Source organism: Mesocricetus auratus, unplaced genomic scaffold, assembly GCF_017639785.1.
Source record: "Mesocricetus auratus isolate SY011 unplaced genomic scaffold, BCM_Maur_2.0 Super-Scaffold_100018, whole genome shotgun sequence".
NCBI lineage: Eukaryota > Metazoa > Chordata > Mammalia > Rodentia > Cricetidae > Mesocricetus > Mesocricetus auratus.
In genome coordinates, this window is record NW_024429199.1 from 39,977,513 (window position 1) to 39,996,472 (window position 18,960).

General features: G+C 41.8%; 1 protein-coding gene across 7 annotated transcripts in view; it reads right to left on the bottom strand.

Annotated features, from left to right (window-relative positions):
• Window positions 1-18,960, bottom strand: part of Ipcef1 (interaction protein for cytohesin exchange factors 1) — a 144,422-nt gene that overhangs the window by 27,984 nt on the left and 97,478 nt on the right. For 6 of the 7 annotated variants that reach the window (XM_040728400.1, XM_040728399.1, XM_040728402.1 and 3 more), the window contains 5 exons: window positions 18,809-18,882; window positions 17,425-17,496; window positions 12,249-12,307; window positions 10,821-10,921; window positions 1,182-1,554 (listed from right to left, as the gene is read on the bottom strand). In XM_040728400.1, the coding sequence (XP_040584334.1) occupies window positions 1,182-1,554; window positions 10,821-10,921; window positions 12,249-12,307; window positions 17,425-17,496; window positions 18,809-18,882 (679 nt within the window). The remainder of the gene's footprint in view (window positions 1-1,181; window positions 1,555-10,820; window positions 10,922-12,248; window positions 12,308-17,424; window positions 17,497-18,808; window positions 18,883-18,960) is intronic. The other variant, XM_040728401.1, reaches the window with a different exon arrangement.

Below are 18,960 nucleotides of genomic sequence, written 5' to 3' on the forward strand. Positions count from 1 at the left end.
CAAGAACTTAAGGACAGCCTCCCTGCTTAGGGTAGGGGGGAAAGAGTCATCATTCATGTCATTGGGCAACTCCTGCAAGCTAGCACAGGAATTTGGCAAGCCCACTTTCAGCAGCACACTGAACACTTACAGTGCAAATCCACCATTCTCCAGTGGCTCACTGCCATATCAGATAACCTTGTTTGCAGCAGAACAAATGAGGCACAGTCAGAAAATACTTGTCATGAATGGACAATAATAGAGCCAAGTCTGTTCTAAATCAAATATGATGATTATCATAGAATATGTCTGATATTACTGATATCTATACACAACCGTTTCCTCGGTTAAGAGCAAACTGTTTTCCAGGAATCTAAGAAGTTGCCTCTTCTATAGTAAAGGTGCTTGTTGGGGGAAGTCCTGTGCATTTGTCAATAAAGCACTGCTGGCCTATAGGGAACCAAGAGAGGTGGGACTAGGAGTCCAGGAGGACTCTGGGAAGGAGAAACACAGGAGAGTCAACATGTAACGCCATGGGGTAGGAAGCCCGGAACTATTCTCCGGTAAGAAACATACTTAGAGTAACAATTATGGGTTAATTACTTAAGTCAGAGCTAGCCAGTAAGAAACAAGCAAGGCCAACAGCTTCATAATTAATATAGCCTCCTGTGTGTTTATTTGGGACTGATGCGGCTCTAGAACCAGGCTGGCGGGAAGGCTTCTCTCAAGGAAAAGGTTTCTCTTTACAGAGGTGCTGCCCTCCAAACTGCATTTGAAGTTTTGCCTTCCATTAACCACGCAGATCCCCTTAGGAGACCACTGATTGGCTCTCTACAATGGCTGCTCTAAACCCATTTGACAACATCCAAGTGATATAAATCCATCTCACCAATCCCTGGGTCTTAATTACCACAAACCCCCAGAGCATAGACTATGGAACCAAAATGTAAGCATTTGGAAGGTTGAAAACCACTGGTTGAAGCTTTTGGCTATTGACATTTACAACAGGCAATAACTAGTGCCAAGACAAGAGGAGCTACCATAGGCAAACTCTACAAAAGGAGTTAGAAGCTAAACCCCATGTGACTAATCAAATTGCCATTCATGGGTTTATACATTTTAGTTACAATTTATATCAGAGGTCTATAATACTCCCACAAACATTCACCATCTAAAGAAGAGCAAGCAGTTTCCTAGGTTACCTCTGTCCACCGTCCTTGGTCCAGCAGCTCTGTCTGGAACTGTCAGGTGGTCTTGATTGTTGCTCAATGAAGAAGTGTCATCGCTAGATAAAGAGTTCAAAAATCCACTTTCTGAAGTGATGGAGCTGTTTTCTGGGACCGGGCAATTGCTTGCCTCTGAGGATGCAGGTGTATGGACCTGTACAGTAAGTGCCAGGGGGTGCCCCACATCTTCAGCAGCAGGCGCACTGTTAACTATGTCGAGCCAGGACTGTCTTTCCTTAGATCCCGAGGAAGAAAACGGGCGGGGTGCCTTTACTGCACTTTCCAGGGAGGAGAAAGAGCACGATGAGTCCCTCAGTTTAGGGGAGGAAGACGACGCCCTCCGTGCAGCCTATTTTCCACAAGTGGAATCAGGAGGAAGAGGAAGAGGAAGAGAGACATTGTGATTAAATTATCATTCTCTTCATTTTGCTTTTATTAAAATTCCCCCAGAAATACTTGAAAAAGTGACCAGAAATAGAAAAAGTCAAAGGATAAACATATGACACTTGTTATTGTGTGGCAGCCACCAGGGACCAGTCTCTAGAACTGACTAGTGTCATTTTCAGTTCACCACATGACATCTGAAAAATCTCCATATCAAAAATTTTAAGCCTCTCCAACAATTCAAAGACTCTCTTACAACAATTTTTTATAATGCTTGTGGGTACAATGATAACTTGCCATTCACAATAAAATGAGCAAAAACTGAGGAAGGTAACTTATAGAAGGAAAGCAGAGGTTTGGGGTGTGGCCCAGTAGAAGAATACTTTCTAGCAGGTGCGAGACCATTGAGCAACATTTATGTATTCCTTAGCACATGGCCAAATATCCATCCGTAACTATCTAGGTTAAAAAATGCCAAACATAAATCACATAAAAAGTTTCAGCTACAGTTTTTCATGTTATCACTTTGTGACTAGGAGGAGGGAGTTCAGATACCACAGCATGCGTTAGAGGTCAGAGGAATCCATTTTCCCTTCCACTATGTGGGTTCCTTGTATTGAGCTCAGATCATCAGGCTTAACAGCAAGCATCATTACCTATGGCAGGCACTGTCTTGCCAGGCCCAATCACTTAAAAATTTTAGTATAGTTTCACTTAGTGAGACAAGAACATATTTATAGCCTCTGCATTCATGAGAGAGAAGCCAAGGCTGCCCCACTGATGGTGATAGGCAGGTTGCTTCAGCATCCTTCTTCAGATTCCTAGCATGCCCTCCAAGGGCAAATGACCGCCCTGAAGGACATTGCATCAATCCACAGACATAGTACCTAGGCCACAGCACCAATAAGGACAATCTCTTGACACAGACACCATTTATGCTGAGATTTTATATGTGTTCCATTTTAATGTTGCAATATTTTGAGAATTTGGACAAATGGTAGTATAAAAGCAGTTGTTTCAAGGGAGTTTACTTTTTTAATGCAATCCATCCAGACCAGGAAAAAGATCTGGCAATTTCTTCCATTTTTAACATGATTCATCAATAAAATGAAAATATCTAGACTCATTGTTCTCTGGGTTACTTTGTATCTACTATGGCATAAGACCGAGAAGGGAGTTTATGGTTCAGTTTCATGTCATCATCCTATTAGATGATCCTATCAGAGAAGTGGCATGATGGAGATTATTAAAAATACAAAACTGAAGAAAACATTTGGATCCTCTTCAAAGTCTCAGAAACATGGCAACCAAGTCAGAATGCTTGCCTATGTTCAAATTCAGTAAATTTCTGTGAATTTTAAAGGCCCTGTGCTCTGAGCATTTAATGGGAAAACTGTTACTAATATGTATCTTCTTCAGTGCTCAGTGAAAATAGACTACCAAATGTTCAATAAATCTCCTGTGCCCCATTTTCATAGGTATGTGTTGTACATGAGTGTAATGTGTATTTCCACATGTATTCCTGGAAGCCTGGGGATGATGTTGGGAATTGTCTTCAATCACTTTTCCACCTTAATCATTAAGACAGTGTCTCTCAATCAATCCCCTAGCTCAATGATATGGCTAGTCTCCATCTTCTAAAGCTAGAACTACAAGCAAGCCACCACAACTATCCATGTCTTCATGTTTTCACAGCAAACATGTTAACCACTGATCCAACTTTTCAGTCCAGAAATAAACCTACTTTGAATATTAACATGACACTAAAATGCCTAGATATAAGATATGAAATTTCATATCACAAGATATTAAATGAACACAGGCATGAAAATGTTTCATTTGGCCAAGTGTCAAATAGTTTGACAGTTGGCCATCTTAAGCCACCTAGACCAATTAGCAACTAAGAGATCCAAAATCTATAAATCCTGCTTCTCCAGGAGAGGAACATACAGGGCCCCACACTATCCAAATAAAAGCAGGTATATTTTACTCATAAGATAGATCTACAAAATAACTGTTAACCAAAAAGCACGCATGTTGCTCCAGTCCTGGCACGTTCTCCCATTGTGAGCTATTTTGTCAATCTCGCTTTCTGTTTGGTCAGCTTCTCTTTGTTACAGAGAAGCACATCGCCACACCAGGATTTTTAAATAGATTCTGAGAATCAGACTCAGGCCCTCATGCTTACAAACCAAGCCCTCTATCAACAGAGCCATCTCCCCTGCCCTAGATTTTATTTTAAAATAAAAAGAAAACAGGAGTGGATAATGAAACAGAAAGAAAAAATGAAAAGAATTAGGGAAGGTGGAAAACAAAATGAGAAGGGGAAAATTATGTGTGTTAGGTGTTGGAGGCCAATGAACCAGAAAGTGGGAGATTTGGAACGAATTGGACATGGAGTTCATTTCAAAAGACCCACATCTGGGACTACTTTTTGTAAGCAACACAGTACCAAAAACAAGGCTTATTATTTCTAATATTCTGTAGCTCTCAGTAGGCAACACTGGGCATGGCATCCTAGCCTTCTGTGAACCATCTATATCATATACTCACAAAGCAGCAGAGGAAATGAAGGCAGCAAGGCCTAGGTCCCTTCTCTCCTCCCCATCTCTGTCTGACTAAAGCCTCTCTCCCCCAGAGCCAGCTCACATGCCTGGTTCAGTGAGAAGTCTCCCCAATAGCGCCAGGGTGTGAAGTCACGATGCCTGATGCCTTCTTCTCCCAAACCAGAGGAACACCATTTTATTTGACAACTTATATTGCTAATGCTGATTGATTGCTAAGTCTTTTTTGGTGAGCTACTTGAGAACAGACTGTTTTTAGTCATTTTTACACTTCCATTTTTTTTTCTTGCATCCGTGCCCAACACACAGTTGACAATACATCACTGCCGGGAAAGAATGGGTCGGAGGACCAGCTCTGTGAAGAGAATCTCAGCACAGTAGTTGATCTCTTACTGAGGACCTCAGAGTTCCATCAACTTCCTGGATAGAATTGCTAACTTCAGAATAGAGAGGAATTACTACAGAAGATAGATCCACAGAGCATTTATAATCTCAATCAACATGGCTTCCTTTAGTGAGGGAATTGTTGGCAACATATGATTTAGTTCATTTCTGGATGTTTGAGTTTTAAATATTTTCAGTAAGGAAGCTGGAGTCATATTAATGTCATATTAATGACTGCAGCTTTTACTTATTACATTCATCTATGTCTCTGTGGGAGTAAGTACACACACACACACACACACACACACATACACACACACACATACACACACACCACACACACATACATACACACACACACATACACACACACATACACACACACATACACACACACATACACACACACATACACACACACACACATACATACACACACACCACACACACATACATACACACACACATACACACACACACCACACACACATACATACACACATACACACACACGCACACACGCACACACACACACACACACACACACAATTGGACATGGCCTCTGACTCTAATAATTTGGTAACTAGGGTCTAGAGAGATGGCTCAGAGATTAGGAGTGTTTATTACTCTTACAGAAGGTCCAGGTTTGGTTCCTGGAACCCACTTGACCTCCATAGGCTGCTTCATGCATGTGCCATACATATATACACTCAGACATACATACATACACATAAAACTGTAAACATGTTTAAATGAATGTGGTAACTATATAAATAACACAGACACATACAGCCCCAAGTACAAGGTCAATTATAGTAACAGTATGAAAAGGCATTTTTTAAAAAGTGTTCCAGAATCACAGAGAGAATTCAGAATAAGAACAAAGCAGAATGACATACGTATATGAAAACAGCACAATGAAACCCATTACTATGAATGCCAACTATAAGGATTAATAGAAAAAAAACCTAAAAGAGCAAATTTGTCATGGCTTGGATGGCAGGGAAGAGCTGCTTGAAGCAGACTAAAAGATTCCATTGACTGTGGAATTGTGGTGGCATCGGAACCAAACTTCCCAAGAGCTAAGAAGCTTTCTCCCTGCAGATGCAGAAGGCAAGCTTGGAAGACTCAGGGCAGAGCAGGCATTTTTTCCGCTGATGACAAAGGAGGGACTAGTGACAAGAATGTAGCAACAAATGTGAAATCTCAGTGGAGTAAAAGGCCAAAGAGTAGGGCCAGGCGTGGTGTCGCATGTCTTTAATCTTAGCACTTGGGAGGTAGAGGTAGGCAGAGCTCTGGGAGTTCAAGGCTAACCTGGTATGCATGGTGAGTTCTAGGCAAATCAGTGTTATTAAAAAGCATTTTTGAGGGTCATTTTAAGGAAAAGATAGACTAGACGCAGGGAAAGGAAGAGCCTGTTGTTGCAATGACTCAGGCAGGAGCTAATGAGGGGGTTGGAGTTGGTCTGTGGAAGCAGAAGGCAGGAAGGGGTGGCGGGACAGCCGCCATGCTGGCGGGCTGTGGAAAGGAACTGTTAAAGCAAGGGACAAAAATACATAACACCAAGGAATAGTGAAGTTTGAAAATCAGTTCAATTTCCAAACACAGAGCCTATGATTATTTTTCATATCCTGAGTAGAAAGGTGATTTTCCTTATCCCTACTTCTTGCATGTACATATATATTCTAGGTTTGGAATTATAAACTATATTTGCTGGTAAGTCTCCCTATAATGACTCACTTGCAAACATCTGTACCATTCAGTATAGCGGATATTGATTGGCTGAGTGACATTTGGTAGACAGCTATTGAAGACTTAGCCTGTTAGAATGAACTCAGTATTTCTAAAATTATCCTACCCGTGTTTGTTCAGCTTTGACTTCCTCCTCTAACCCTGGCCAGCGTGCCTCTTTTCAGAGCTTATTTTTACTTCCTGCTGCTTTGGTTTGCTTTAGATGGCTTGTTTCAACATTCTCAGGGACAAAAAGGAATTATTCTTCTGAATCATCGAAGTATGAGGACTGGATCATTCTATTAAAATAATCTGAATTATTAGCTGAGCTGCCTGAAGCTGGGGCTATACATATTTATGCCCCTCTTCATATCTGATCCAACTCTGGGTGTCTACATTCCAAGTGCACTCAAGTCCTGCTCACCTCACCTCCTCAACCGCCTGAGTGCCGTCCAGGAAAGCCCACCACCGCCTCACACCACAGAACAATGTACTCTGTCCTGCCTTCTGTGAAAATGTGCTTCTCACTGATGCACTAGGTGACTCCCATATACCAGCCTGGGTCTCCTCTTAAGTTCAAAACTGACTTCACAAGCCTTCTGCTTCTATCTCCCAAGTGTCCCCTGAATCACTCGGAACAGAGCATGAAAAACCTTAACCGGCTCACAAGCCCCATGTAGGATGGCAACCATTACCGTTACCCTGACTTTACATCCTATCTGTCTCATCCAGACTCAGGTGCTCCTGCTCCGGTGACATCTTGGCATCACTTCTCACTGATGAGAGACCTCGACTCTGTTTTCTGTGGTGTGAAACTCCTTCTCAATGGGTCACCCAGCTGACTCGAAGTATCTCTACAGACCTGTGCTCAGATCTACGCTGTGTGGGACCATTCTGACCCTGCACACCTGTCGGCTGCCACAGCCCACTCTCTAGTCCCATCTCCCCTGGTCTCCTCATCCATCCTTCTCTACTTCTACAGTACTAGATCTTCCACCGAGGATGGTCATCTGCATTTATTTCTTTGAACAGGAAGTTTCATCCCACAAAGAACATGAACCATTCACTGATGGATCCCAAGTTCTGAGAAGAGGGTTCACAATTTAAGTAAATCGGCATAACAGACCAGGTTATCAGACCATGCGTTTAAAATTAAGCTTGGAAAAAAATACATGGTGAAAACTTTAGTGCTATTAACAGCTCTTAACACACTTAGTAACTGATACTCTAAGACTTGACAAGTTGGTTCCTTTTGTTCTCTTTGAGAAATTAAAGAAATCCGAACAAACAATGAGATCTACAAATTATCTTTCTAAATGAAATGTACAGAACCGCCTTCTATTTTTAAACCTTTTTTAATAAGCCTCGGAAAACAGAACTAACATTTCCTTAAGAATCGGGTCATGTTGGGGCTGCCGAGATGGTTCAATGAACAATGTGCTTGTATTTCAAACTCGAGGATCTAAATTCAGAAATTGAGACCCCCCCAATAGAATGCAGAGCACAGCAGCAGGCAAGGGCATGCCTCAGCAGCTCTGGGGGACCCTCTGGAGCTTCCTGGCTAGCCACCCTAGGGTACCAGAGAGTCCTAGGTTCCCATGAGGAATGCTGAGGTCAGTTACTGAAGAATGACACCTGAGCTGGGCCTTAGCATGTATACCCGCATGCCCCACACAGGGACACACAGAGGGGAAAGTGAATGCCCTCCACTGTAATTCCCATGAGGCCTTTTCAGTTTGAAAGAACAGAATTGGAAACTTGTCTTCACTCATTCCAGATCCTATACTACGATCTCTTGTGGAGTTCAACCCCTTGTGATTCAGCCCACTAGAAGCACAAGTCCAAACTCTAGGGCACTGGAGATGAAGATAACATCTACTTTCTATATTTAAGCAAGCATAGACACTGAAATACTTACTCCAAACCTGGCAAGTTGTTGAGACAAGGACAACTTTCCAGAACAATGTTATTTTATTCTGTTGGGTTCTGCTTCAAGAGATAAAGTCATTGCCCAACTGAGAAAACTTGGAAAAAATTATTTTCACCCTAGGCTTGTGTATCTGATTCGTGGCTAGCCTATATCACATTGAGTGAAACACTAACTTGATTCATGCCCAGGTTAAAGTTACCCAGATTTTTTTCTTTTACTTCATCTGTTTAAATAGTATGCCTAATGCTATTTTAACCAAGTGTCTTACATGTCTGGTTTGTTTTTTTTCCAGAAACAAGAGAAAACAAAAACAAAATCTGCCCAGGAAATATGTGAGCAGAAGGAACATATTCTATTACTAGGAGAAAAAATTCTAACTGTTCAACATTTGCTTTTTGTTGCTGTAATAACCACCATGACCAAAAACAACTTGGGGGTGGTTTGCTGGTCTTACCGGTCACAGCCCATCATCAGGGTAAGCCAAGTCAGAGACTCAAAGCAGGAACCTAGAAGCAGAAACTGAACCAGAGGCCACAAAGGAACACTGCTTCCTGGCTTGCTCTCAGTGGCTTGCTCAGTCTGCTTTACTATGCCACCTGCCTAGGGATGGTGCCACCCACAGTGAGCTGGGCCCTCCCACATCAATCAACAAAATGCCCCCACCGGATTGCCTACAGGCTGTCTGATGTTCGTGTGTTCCTAATTTGCAGATACTCCATGAGATAACAGTAGCTTGTATTACGTTGATAAAACACTGCCAAGACATTTGTCTGACAATTTATCTTATAATACTTTAGAAAATGTCTGTTTTAAGTCATCCGCTTGCAACATTTTGTTTGTTTGGTTTTTTTTGTTGTTGTTTTTTGTTTTGTTTTGTTTTGAGACAGGGTTTCTCTATGCAACCCTGGCTGACCTGGTACTAGTTCTGTAGACCAGACTGTCCTCCTCAAACTCCCACCTCTGCCTCCCAAGTGCTGGGATTAGAGCCGTGCATTTCCACCACCAGCTGACGTACAACTTAAGAAGCAACATTTCAGGGCTGGGTAGTCAGCTTAGTTGGTAGTGTACTTGTCATGGGTTCAGTCCCCAGCACTACATAAAAACCAAGTATGGTGGTGTATGCCTATAATTGCAGTAATCGTAATGGGAGGGAGTGAATGAAGATAAGAAATGCAAAATCATCTTTGGATATATTGCAAATTCAAGGCCAGCTTGGGCCACATGAGACTCTGCCCTAAAAAAACAAACAACATTTGATTAACGACTTGGAAAAATATAGAGAATCATTCAAGTTTGATAATCTAATTTTTAGGTCTTAGGAGACTCCCTTCATATCTTTAAGTTTGAACATTCGAACATAGAATGCTGGACTTGAGGTCTGTGGTTGGGCAAATATCATGGTACAGTTCCAAAAAGGTTTTCTCTGTCCGGAAATGAGGACAGTAAGATCAACCTCCTCATGGTCTTGGGAAAGGAAGCAATTTTCAAAACCAGAAAATAAAATTGACACTAAGTTCAATTAAAAAAAAAGGCTGGGTAAATCTGAGCTATTAAACTCACAAACAGCCATTTATAAAAAGAAGCCATGAAAGCGTTGAAAAGAATGAAAAGTGAGAATGGCTCACTTTTAGCTGACAAGTATGCCTGACAAATCCGTGTTATTTCAGATACAGAGAGGGACAAACCGGGAGAGCCTGTCAATCAACAAGAACGAGCAGGAGGACCAGGGAGGGGAGGCAGGAAATACAAAGAGGAAATACAAATGGCTCTAAGCATAGAAAGGGGATTGGCCTCACGTGATCCACAGAGGGGAAATAAAACACTACTGTTTCTCTGGGCTGCTTGAAGAGTAAGTGATTTAAAGCACCTGGGACAAGATAGACCTAAAAGCTGAAATCCGGCTGTTTGTGTGGGTCAGATATAAAGCATATATTAGCATGCAGGAGGTCATGAGTTTCAAAGACATACACAAAATAATAATAATAATAATAATAATAATAATGGCCTGTTAATTAATTTAAATTTTTAAAAAATTATATCCTCAATGAGCCCAGTATGCCCCTTGCTAGGGACCATATATATCCAAACATGAAGCAATTCTCCAAAGCCTTGGCATCCATGACCGCCTGAACTTCCAAAGCTCAGCATACAACTTGGACCCTCCTTTGGGAACACACCACACCAGCCCATATGCAATCTTAATGAGAGGACCCAGGCTGCTGTCTCTATTTCTCTTTTTATGCTCTGTTTCTCATATCACTTTTAAATTCATTTTGCATGGTTGGATCACAGGCTCCTAGGCAAGGCACCTGACAGTCCTTCTGAAAATAAGTAGGGCATAATACGCACTGCAAAATCAGCCTCTGCGGGCGGCCTTTGCATCTCCGTACATCCTCTGACTGTGATGCAGACCATCTGTGGGTCATGAAAACATACATCAAGATTGTCATCCCTGTGGGTTGCTATGGAGAAGGCTCTACATCAGCACCCTGAGAACTTGACTTGCTCTCTGGAAGGCACCTTAAGTTGGTCGATTCTAAACATTTATTGGCCATGGTAGTCTCTGTATAACTGGAAGGAGTGACATCCACACATTGGATCAGTGACCAACAGGCTACTCACATCTACGCGTACCACAGGAGAGGAAGTTGCGGAAGCATATGGAGGGGGAGGTGTCTCCGAGGCTACTTCAGGGTCTTCCTGCTCACTCTCACTGTAACATTCTGTAACCGGAAGAAAAAAAAGATGCTTCAGGTTTCAAGGCTCTCATCACTCATTCCATAATGTATGAGCAAAGGTTTTTCTCCATCTGCCTATTACTATTTCAATCTAATTCAAAAAGAAAGCATCCAAAAAAAAGAAAGAAAGAAAGAAAGAAAGAAAGAAAGAAAGAAAGAAAGAAAGAAAGAAATCGACAGCATGACCTGATAAAAAGCAACTCAAGAATGGGAGAAACAAGTGTCCCACCCCCATGGCAGTTTCTGTTGTCAGACAGCATCTAGTATGCAAGATGGAGGCTACTGTGACTCAGAAAAATAAATAAATAAAAGAATTCATTTAAAATACGTGAGTCATTATAACACCATCTGCGGTGTAGATGAGAGCTGAGTGACTGATAACTCAGCCATGATTGGTATCCCCAAAACAGCGAGAGGAGGGCCAGGCTGAGCAAATGGGCCGAGCCACAAAAATGGAGATCCCCGAGGGCGATCCTGGAAGATGAAGCTTTAGAGGTATAGAGGCAACATCGCAAAAGGTCTTAAACACCATGATAAGTCCTTATATGCAGGTCTCTCTTCCCCAGTTGATAACCAATGGAAGCTTACCTTACGTCAAAGAGAACCAACATGGTAGTTAGATGTTAGCTTCACAGCATTGTAATGAATTCCCTCATTGGTTCACATTTGCCACTTTTCCATTTCTAAACTTCAGATTTCATCATAATCAAACACATAACTTTCTCCTTACGATGCCTGACTGTCCCGTGATCTGTGTGTTTCAGCACCAGTACATGTCAGTGACCCTGGTGTCTACAGCCCCTCTGTTCCCTACACTGAAGGCTAATAATATTACGAAGATGTAGACTCGTGAGGCCCAAACATGGTGTGTCTCCAGCCTGATCTTCAGGTTGCAAGAACAATTTCAAAGTCATTAATGTCAACACACACCCGTCAGAAAGGTTAAACTGTCAGAGGAAATGGTGGGATGCAAGTGATCTGACTAGATCATGACACATTCAGGTCCGTGAGTAAGCGCTCTGTAAGGAGGGCACTAAAGCATTTGCATTGGCAATTGTCTGAGTATCAGAGAAGCCTGCAGCTGCTCCAGTGTGGGTGAAGTGTGAAATCTATTCGAGTTGGCAGGGAGGCTCGGTTCCATGCTGAGTCTGTGTGACAATGGCTGTCTGCACCTTTTAGATCATTTCAAATGTCAAACTATGCTTCCCCAGGGTCAGCCTATGCATAGAACTGGAATTGTCCCTTTCTTCATCCTGACTCATTCTGTCCTAATATACTTGCTAAAATTTCAGAAATGTAAAACAGAACATACCTTCATCCTTTGTAGTGGACTCCTGGTGGATGACTGCAAATCCAAGTTTGTTTAACCACCTACGATTCAAATGGGAAGTAAGTGTTTGACCAAACAGCCCGTCTCCTCATCCACTCACTCTTCCCCTTAGACCCTGAAGCTGCTTCCTGCATCGGACTTTACAGTGAAATTCACTCCTTATTCTACACTTAGCCTGAATGTCTCCTAAAGCTTCGTGAGTTTGAAGCATGGAGACCTAAGATTTCTGGCTTCACAATACTTGGCTTTCCAGGAGTCTAGGTTGTAAGGGGAGCAGGGTGAAACATTATCCTGTGGTTAAAGCAGAAAGCTAAATAAGATATTTTAACTATGAACAAATGTGTCTTCTTTAGTAACTATATGTTTTAAATCTTCAGCCACCATCAAACCACTGGTCATCAAATTCACTTATTTGACCATCAAAGCTATATCTCTATCGATTTTAACATGTATTATCATTTATACACATGCACTATGTATTTGGAGGCCAGGAGACAACTTTGGGGAGTCATTTCTCTCTTTGTGCCTGTAAGTGGGTTCCAGGTGTTGAACTCAGGCCATCAGGCTTGTCTGGGAAGCTATTTTACCCATAAAGCCATTTAATAATGTCAATTGATTTCAGAAAAAGAAAAAAATATTCTTTGTTCAATAATTGTAATTGTTAATATCTATTTTGAAAGAAACATACCTTCATGTAGAAAGATGTTGTCAACAAGGCTTGTAACAGTAGAAAAAATTCCCTGAGTTAATAATTGTCCATTAACAAGATATCAGATATATAACAATCTAGATTATATGAATACAATGTTATCATGAAACTAATAAAAAAAATACTCACAAGTGAATTTGTAATGACTCAGGAAAAAAAGTACTGTTAGTTGAAAACAAGTCGAAAGCCATAAGTTTTGCCTGTCCTATATACGATAAATTCTCATGTATGTAATGAACTGGTAGATACATTCATACCTGTGCATGAACTAGTGCACACAGTGTGAGGAAAGAGAAGCGTCACATTGTCAAACGTGGATAACCCCTAGGGAGAAGCTAAATAGAAGGTGAATGTCAGAAATCTCATGTGTTTTCTATGTTTGTGTCATTTAATTTTTACATGATGCTGAATACATTGCCTAACTAAAATTTAAAGTACATAGTAGGAAACTGGGGAGATGGTTCCATAGGTAGAGATCTTGCCATACAATCATGAGGACCTGGTTTTGGGTTCCCAGCCCCCACATAATGAGGTGGACAGTGGCACTTGCCTGTAGCCCCAGCATTGGGGCAGTGGGCAGAGACAGACAGATCCATGAATCCCTCTGGCTAGCTAGTTCAGCCAAAGTGATGAGCTCCATGTTCAGTGAGGAATAATGTCTCAAACAATATTCCTCAAACAACAGAGGAAGGCACCCATGGTTGACCTCTGGCCTCCATACACAGAAACATACATGAACATCTGCATGCATATGTGCACACACATTCAGACATGTATGCTACAAAAACACACAAAAATCTTAAGCACATTTTAAAAATAAGATAAAACACAATATACATCATGGTTCGCTTTAAAAGGACTAACAGTTTTCAGTTTATATCTGATTTTATAATTATATAAAGCTGGTCCTTCCCTCCCCATAAACTAAGAGAATATAAAGGTAAAATATCAAAAAAATGAAAAGACAATGAAGAGTTTGAGTTGAGAGTAACTGAAACAAGCAAAGGTGTTTCTAAACTCCATTCCAGAGTATGAACATACATCAAAATAGAAACTCCACCCCTCCCCAAAACCCAAGTCCTTTCCTTGCCACTGTGAATTACTAGCTGTGATAATCTAATAATGGTTTAGACTTCTACTTAGAGCTCCTCCTCCATTAAGAACCTTCTGTAAACCTCGTGGAGTACCCAATAGTCTCCATTTCTGGATAAATGCATGTATACACAAGAGACTTTACATTGGCATGAAAGATAGCAGGTATTTCCTGAGAGTCTAGTGTATACTAACTTGTTGGGAATGTGTGTGTTGGATGAATACACGCGTGAGAATGTGGAGGCCCAAATAAGAGCTTTCTTCCTGCAAACACTACCTGAGACAGGCAGCAAGCCCACATCTTTGCTTAGAATTGACCTTTCCATTACTCGTGACAACTTACTCCTACATCTGGAAATTGAGAGTCATCGCAAAGTATGAGAGATTTCTACTAAACTGACTTCTCTGCTTATCACCCTTGAGAGAAATGTCACCCCCCCAAAAAATATAGTTAGCCAAAGAGGTGAATGACTGACAACTGAAAAGATTGCTCCTCCCTCCTGTCAGCCCCTCCCATAAGTCACTCCTAGATTCATTATTGACTAGTTTCAACAGGCTCCACCAAGAGAAAAAGGAAGCTTCAGGGGCCACTGATAAAAAACCATCTGCATAATCTTGTAAGAGAAAGGACAAGTTTGGTAGTCCAGAGAGGTTCTCCCTTGTTGGCTCTTGGAAGAATTGTCTTAATAATAAGAAAACTCAGGAATCGTGACCATTAACTTTGTGAGGTTGGCACAGCTTAGAGTCACCAGAACAGAGCATCTCAGTGAAGGCACTGCCTACATCAGGTTGGCCCATGGGCATGTCTCTGGAGCATTGTCTTGATTGTTACTGATGTAGGAAGACCCTGCCCACTGTGGGAAGCACCACTCCCTTGGCTGGGGTCCTGAACCGTGTAGGAATGAGGAAAATGAGCTAAGCAAAAGACAGCAAGGAAGCAAGGACCCAGGCACTTGCTGTCTCTGCTCCTCATTGTGGATAGGATGCTTGAAGTTCCCGCTGTGACTTCCCAACAACAATAGACTGGAACCTAGAACTGTAAGTACAGTAAACCATTTCCTCCTTAAGCTGCTTTCTGTCAGGACATTTTATGACAGAAGCAGAAATGAGACTAGGTCAACGGTATTACAAATATAAGAAATCATCATGTGTCCAGGCACAGGTAGATGGGTCATGCAGCCCTGAGTCAAGAAGCGAGCAATTTAAGGACTATGATTAAAATCATCCTTTAAAGTATAAATTTAAGTGGCAGATCTCTGTGACTTCAAGGCCAGCCTGCTCTACAGAGGGAGTTCCAGGACAACCTCCAAAGCAATACAGAGAAACCTTGTCTCGAAAAACCAAAAAAAAATTTTTTTAAATATAAAGGTAACTGGAGAGATTCAAAATCAGATCCCAGGCCACCCAGAATTCAGATTTCTATTTATAGCTTGTTTGTGGGTTGGAAAAGGACACACTAACAGAATTTCAAGCCAGTTAATGCTCTTCACAGTAAACACTGGCAATAAGATTTAACCTTGATTGTGGTGACAGGTGTTGAGTTACTAGCCAACAATGGAAAAGATATCTACAGCTAGAACTCATACTAGACTTGCCATTAAATAGGAACTGCACATGGATAGAAATCCAATAAAGAGTGAAGATGGAAACAAAGGCTGAGCTGGTGGCAGCCAGGGACAGGGAGCTAAATAGCCTTGATGTGTGACTTAGAGTGTCTGAAGTACAATGGATTCCAATAATCTCACAAGAGTCTGACCTCCTCTTATTTGAAAATGGATTGTTCTGTGTAAGAGACACTCGCTAGGTAGCAATGCACTCAGAACTATTTCTCTGGAATGCTTTCTTTCACTCAGCCCTTGTTGAGAAGATGAAAACTGTTTTGAAAGGACCAACCCCAAGGTGGGTGCGAAAGATGGTAACGGGGTAAAGCTAAAGATGCATGATGCCCAGGGTGCTGTTAGAGAAGCTATCGGGTGGGATGGTGGGCAGCCCTGTCTCCCTGCCAATGCAAGCCAGAGGCAGCCCTGTGAACCTCAGGAGTGACTCAGCTGCAGACTGGCAGTCACCATCTCTGGTTTGTAAGTACCCCTAGGTGAGAGAACTACCCTCTTCTGGACACTTGCAGAGCATGGGACTGCAAATCAGCTGGACTGAGTCATCAGCGCCATCGGAGATGAGTGATTGTATTTGAAGAATATGCGCCCTTTCTTGATGTGTCTGTTTTTCTTCCCCCTCAGATAGTTAAGAAAGGCAAGGGAGGAACAAAAGCTACAATAATAGAGAGTGTAGAAACAGACACTTTCTTTGTTTGTCAAAGGCATGTTTCAAAGACACTGTTATCAATTCCTTCTCTATAACGAACCCATGGTTTCCCAACTTCCTGCGAGCGATTTGTCCTCATCTACAGAGATGAGGTGAGGGTAAGCTAAGTGGGCATAACAAATAAGAAGGCTCCTAGACAGACAGTGCTGTAGAAGAGGTGACCTGAAGGGGGTTGGAGGTGTATGGTGGAAGACAGCTTCTACTTTATTTCATTTTGTGAAACAATAAGGCAAAGATCATGTATGGAAGATAAGCAATGAAATTCTCATATGCAATAGACAGCAGTGTTTCAGTATAAACTCTATGAATGGAGGAATTGTGGGGGTGGGGGAGTGTACCCCCTTGGCAATGGGGTATACTATAGATGCTCTGCAAGCATTAAATTATTATGTGGTGGTCTTGAAGACATCAATAACAGTCGTTTTAAGAGGGTGTCTCTGTTGCCTCAAGGCAGCCCCTCACAGGCCACTTCAGCCAAATTACAGCTGATGCAATGCATCTTCATCTAAACCAGGAGGGAATTGGGAATTGAGTGCATTGTCTTAACAGAGCAAGCTGGAAACAGAGCTAGGATATTTTTAAAGCCGGGTGCACTAGAAATAAATGTTCGGATGATACTCGGAGAAACAGGCGATAAGTCCATGAGCCTTTAGATAGTTACACAGCTCATCTAGAAGCTGCAGGTGGGAAGCTGGGAGACTGGTTCCTCAACTCCTTTGGGCCCTTCTCCTTGTGATGCAAATGTCCCGCATCACCACACCTTCTGTCTACTCTCTCCTGAGTGGCTCCTGCAGAAGACTCTTACAACTACGCCCTAAAACAGCCTTTAGATAGGTGCATGTCCCCAAATGACTACGCGTGCTAGAGGAGAAAGCAAGATGGTCTTATAGTTGCTAGGGGAATTAACGGAACAAACTTAAATAGCAGAAATAAATAGGACAATAGCTGACATGGTTGTTGGCTTTAAAATTCTGATGCCTGTCCGAAGTAAGCGGATTCTTTTAGGGACTGGATGCAGCAGTCTCCTCTACTTACATGTTCATTTCCTGCAAATTCTCTGCTGCAAAGTAGAAGGCTTTGATCTGTGGGTGGTTGATCTTGAATGCACTAGAAAGGAGAAAAGCACATGTGTTAGTGTTTTTAAAGTAATTATGTTAAATACCTATTATCTAGTCCCTAGTTCACTTAGTGAAGTGAGAGTCAATTTATCATGTCAGAACTGCATCTTAGCCACTCAGTAGTTTCCATTTAAATGTGTGTGTGTGTGTGTGTGTGTATGTATATATCTTTTTCACCTGCTAACTATTTAAAGGTGTAGAGACAGTACATTCAAGTTGAGAGTCCCTAAATTGCCACTGAACAGTATTTAGATCAATTCATTCAAGCAAGGCATTATTTAAATTCAATATACAGTAAAATTTTAGCTATATGAAAATAATTAGGTATGCATCTTCTACACCACATGACTCTTCAGAAGCCATAGAGATAAGGGGCTCTGTATTGGTAAAGGGAAAGTACAAGTAACATTAGCTAAAGGAAATCTGTGGCCCATGGGTGATAGCAAGCAAAATGTTTCCACTCACCCAGTCACACCAGAAGTTCCAAAGAACAGGACACAGTTGTTGTTTTGTTTAATGACCAGTCAAAAGCCACAAGCATCAACACAAGCAATGCAGAACAAGACACAGCTAGTACACCAGTATAGCAAAGAATAAAAGCTAACACTGGTTCCTAAGAAAACAATTGATTGCTTATCAGTGAAGAAATGCTCCTTTCCGGTAATAAAGGAGAAAACACTGAAGAAAGAATCACGGTGGGATGCGCTCTTGAAATGATCATGTGACCAGAGTAGATACCCAGCTCTCTATAGAGAGCTCTTGGCTGTTCCCAGGCCCTCCTTGTTCTCTTCTTAGCAGAACAAGAGCCATGGAATTGAGCCAACTTCAACCCCATCACTGTTCACACTTATTCTATAGCAGAGTACAACCCCACCCCAGATGCATCAGAGCACTGAATGGCAAGGCTGGTATTAATAATAGCACGAACCAAGATGACCTGGTCTTATTATAGGGTCTACAGCTCTGTCTGGTGACCCCTGCTTAGCTATTTGTTCTTTGCAAGGTCAAAACCTTGACATTGATTCCTTTGCTTTCGTGTGTATTGGGCACAGGGGGTAAGGTAGTTAAAACCCATCCACCCTCTGGGTTGACATGCCAGAAAATGAGAGGTTAACATTTCTATATACATTTTCTATGAGCACATATTTTACAGTGTCAACTCATAATGTTCAAAATTCCCAGACATTTGAATTGTACCTTCATCCACTTCCAAATCAACACATTTCTATGTGAACATTGAAAATGGCTACAATCCTGGCCCAGGGCTTTCGGGGGCAGGAAAAAGGAAAGACAAGACTCACTGTTTTTTCTTGCATTCGGAGGCTCTTTCCACTGTGAAATCTGGCAGGTTGACAAATCCGTCAGCTTTCTCTGCCTGAAACAAACACAGCACACACAGTAATAAATGTTCTGATGATAGACGTCCACATACTGGCAGCATGAACTAGAGAGG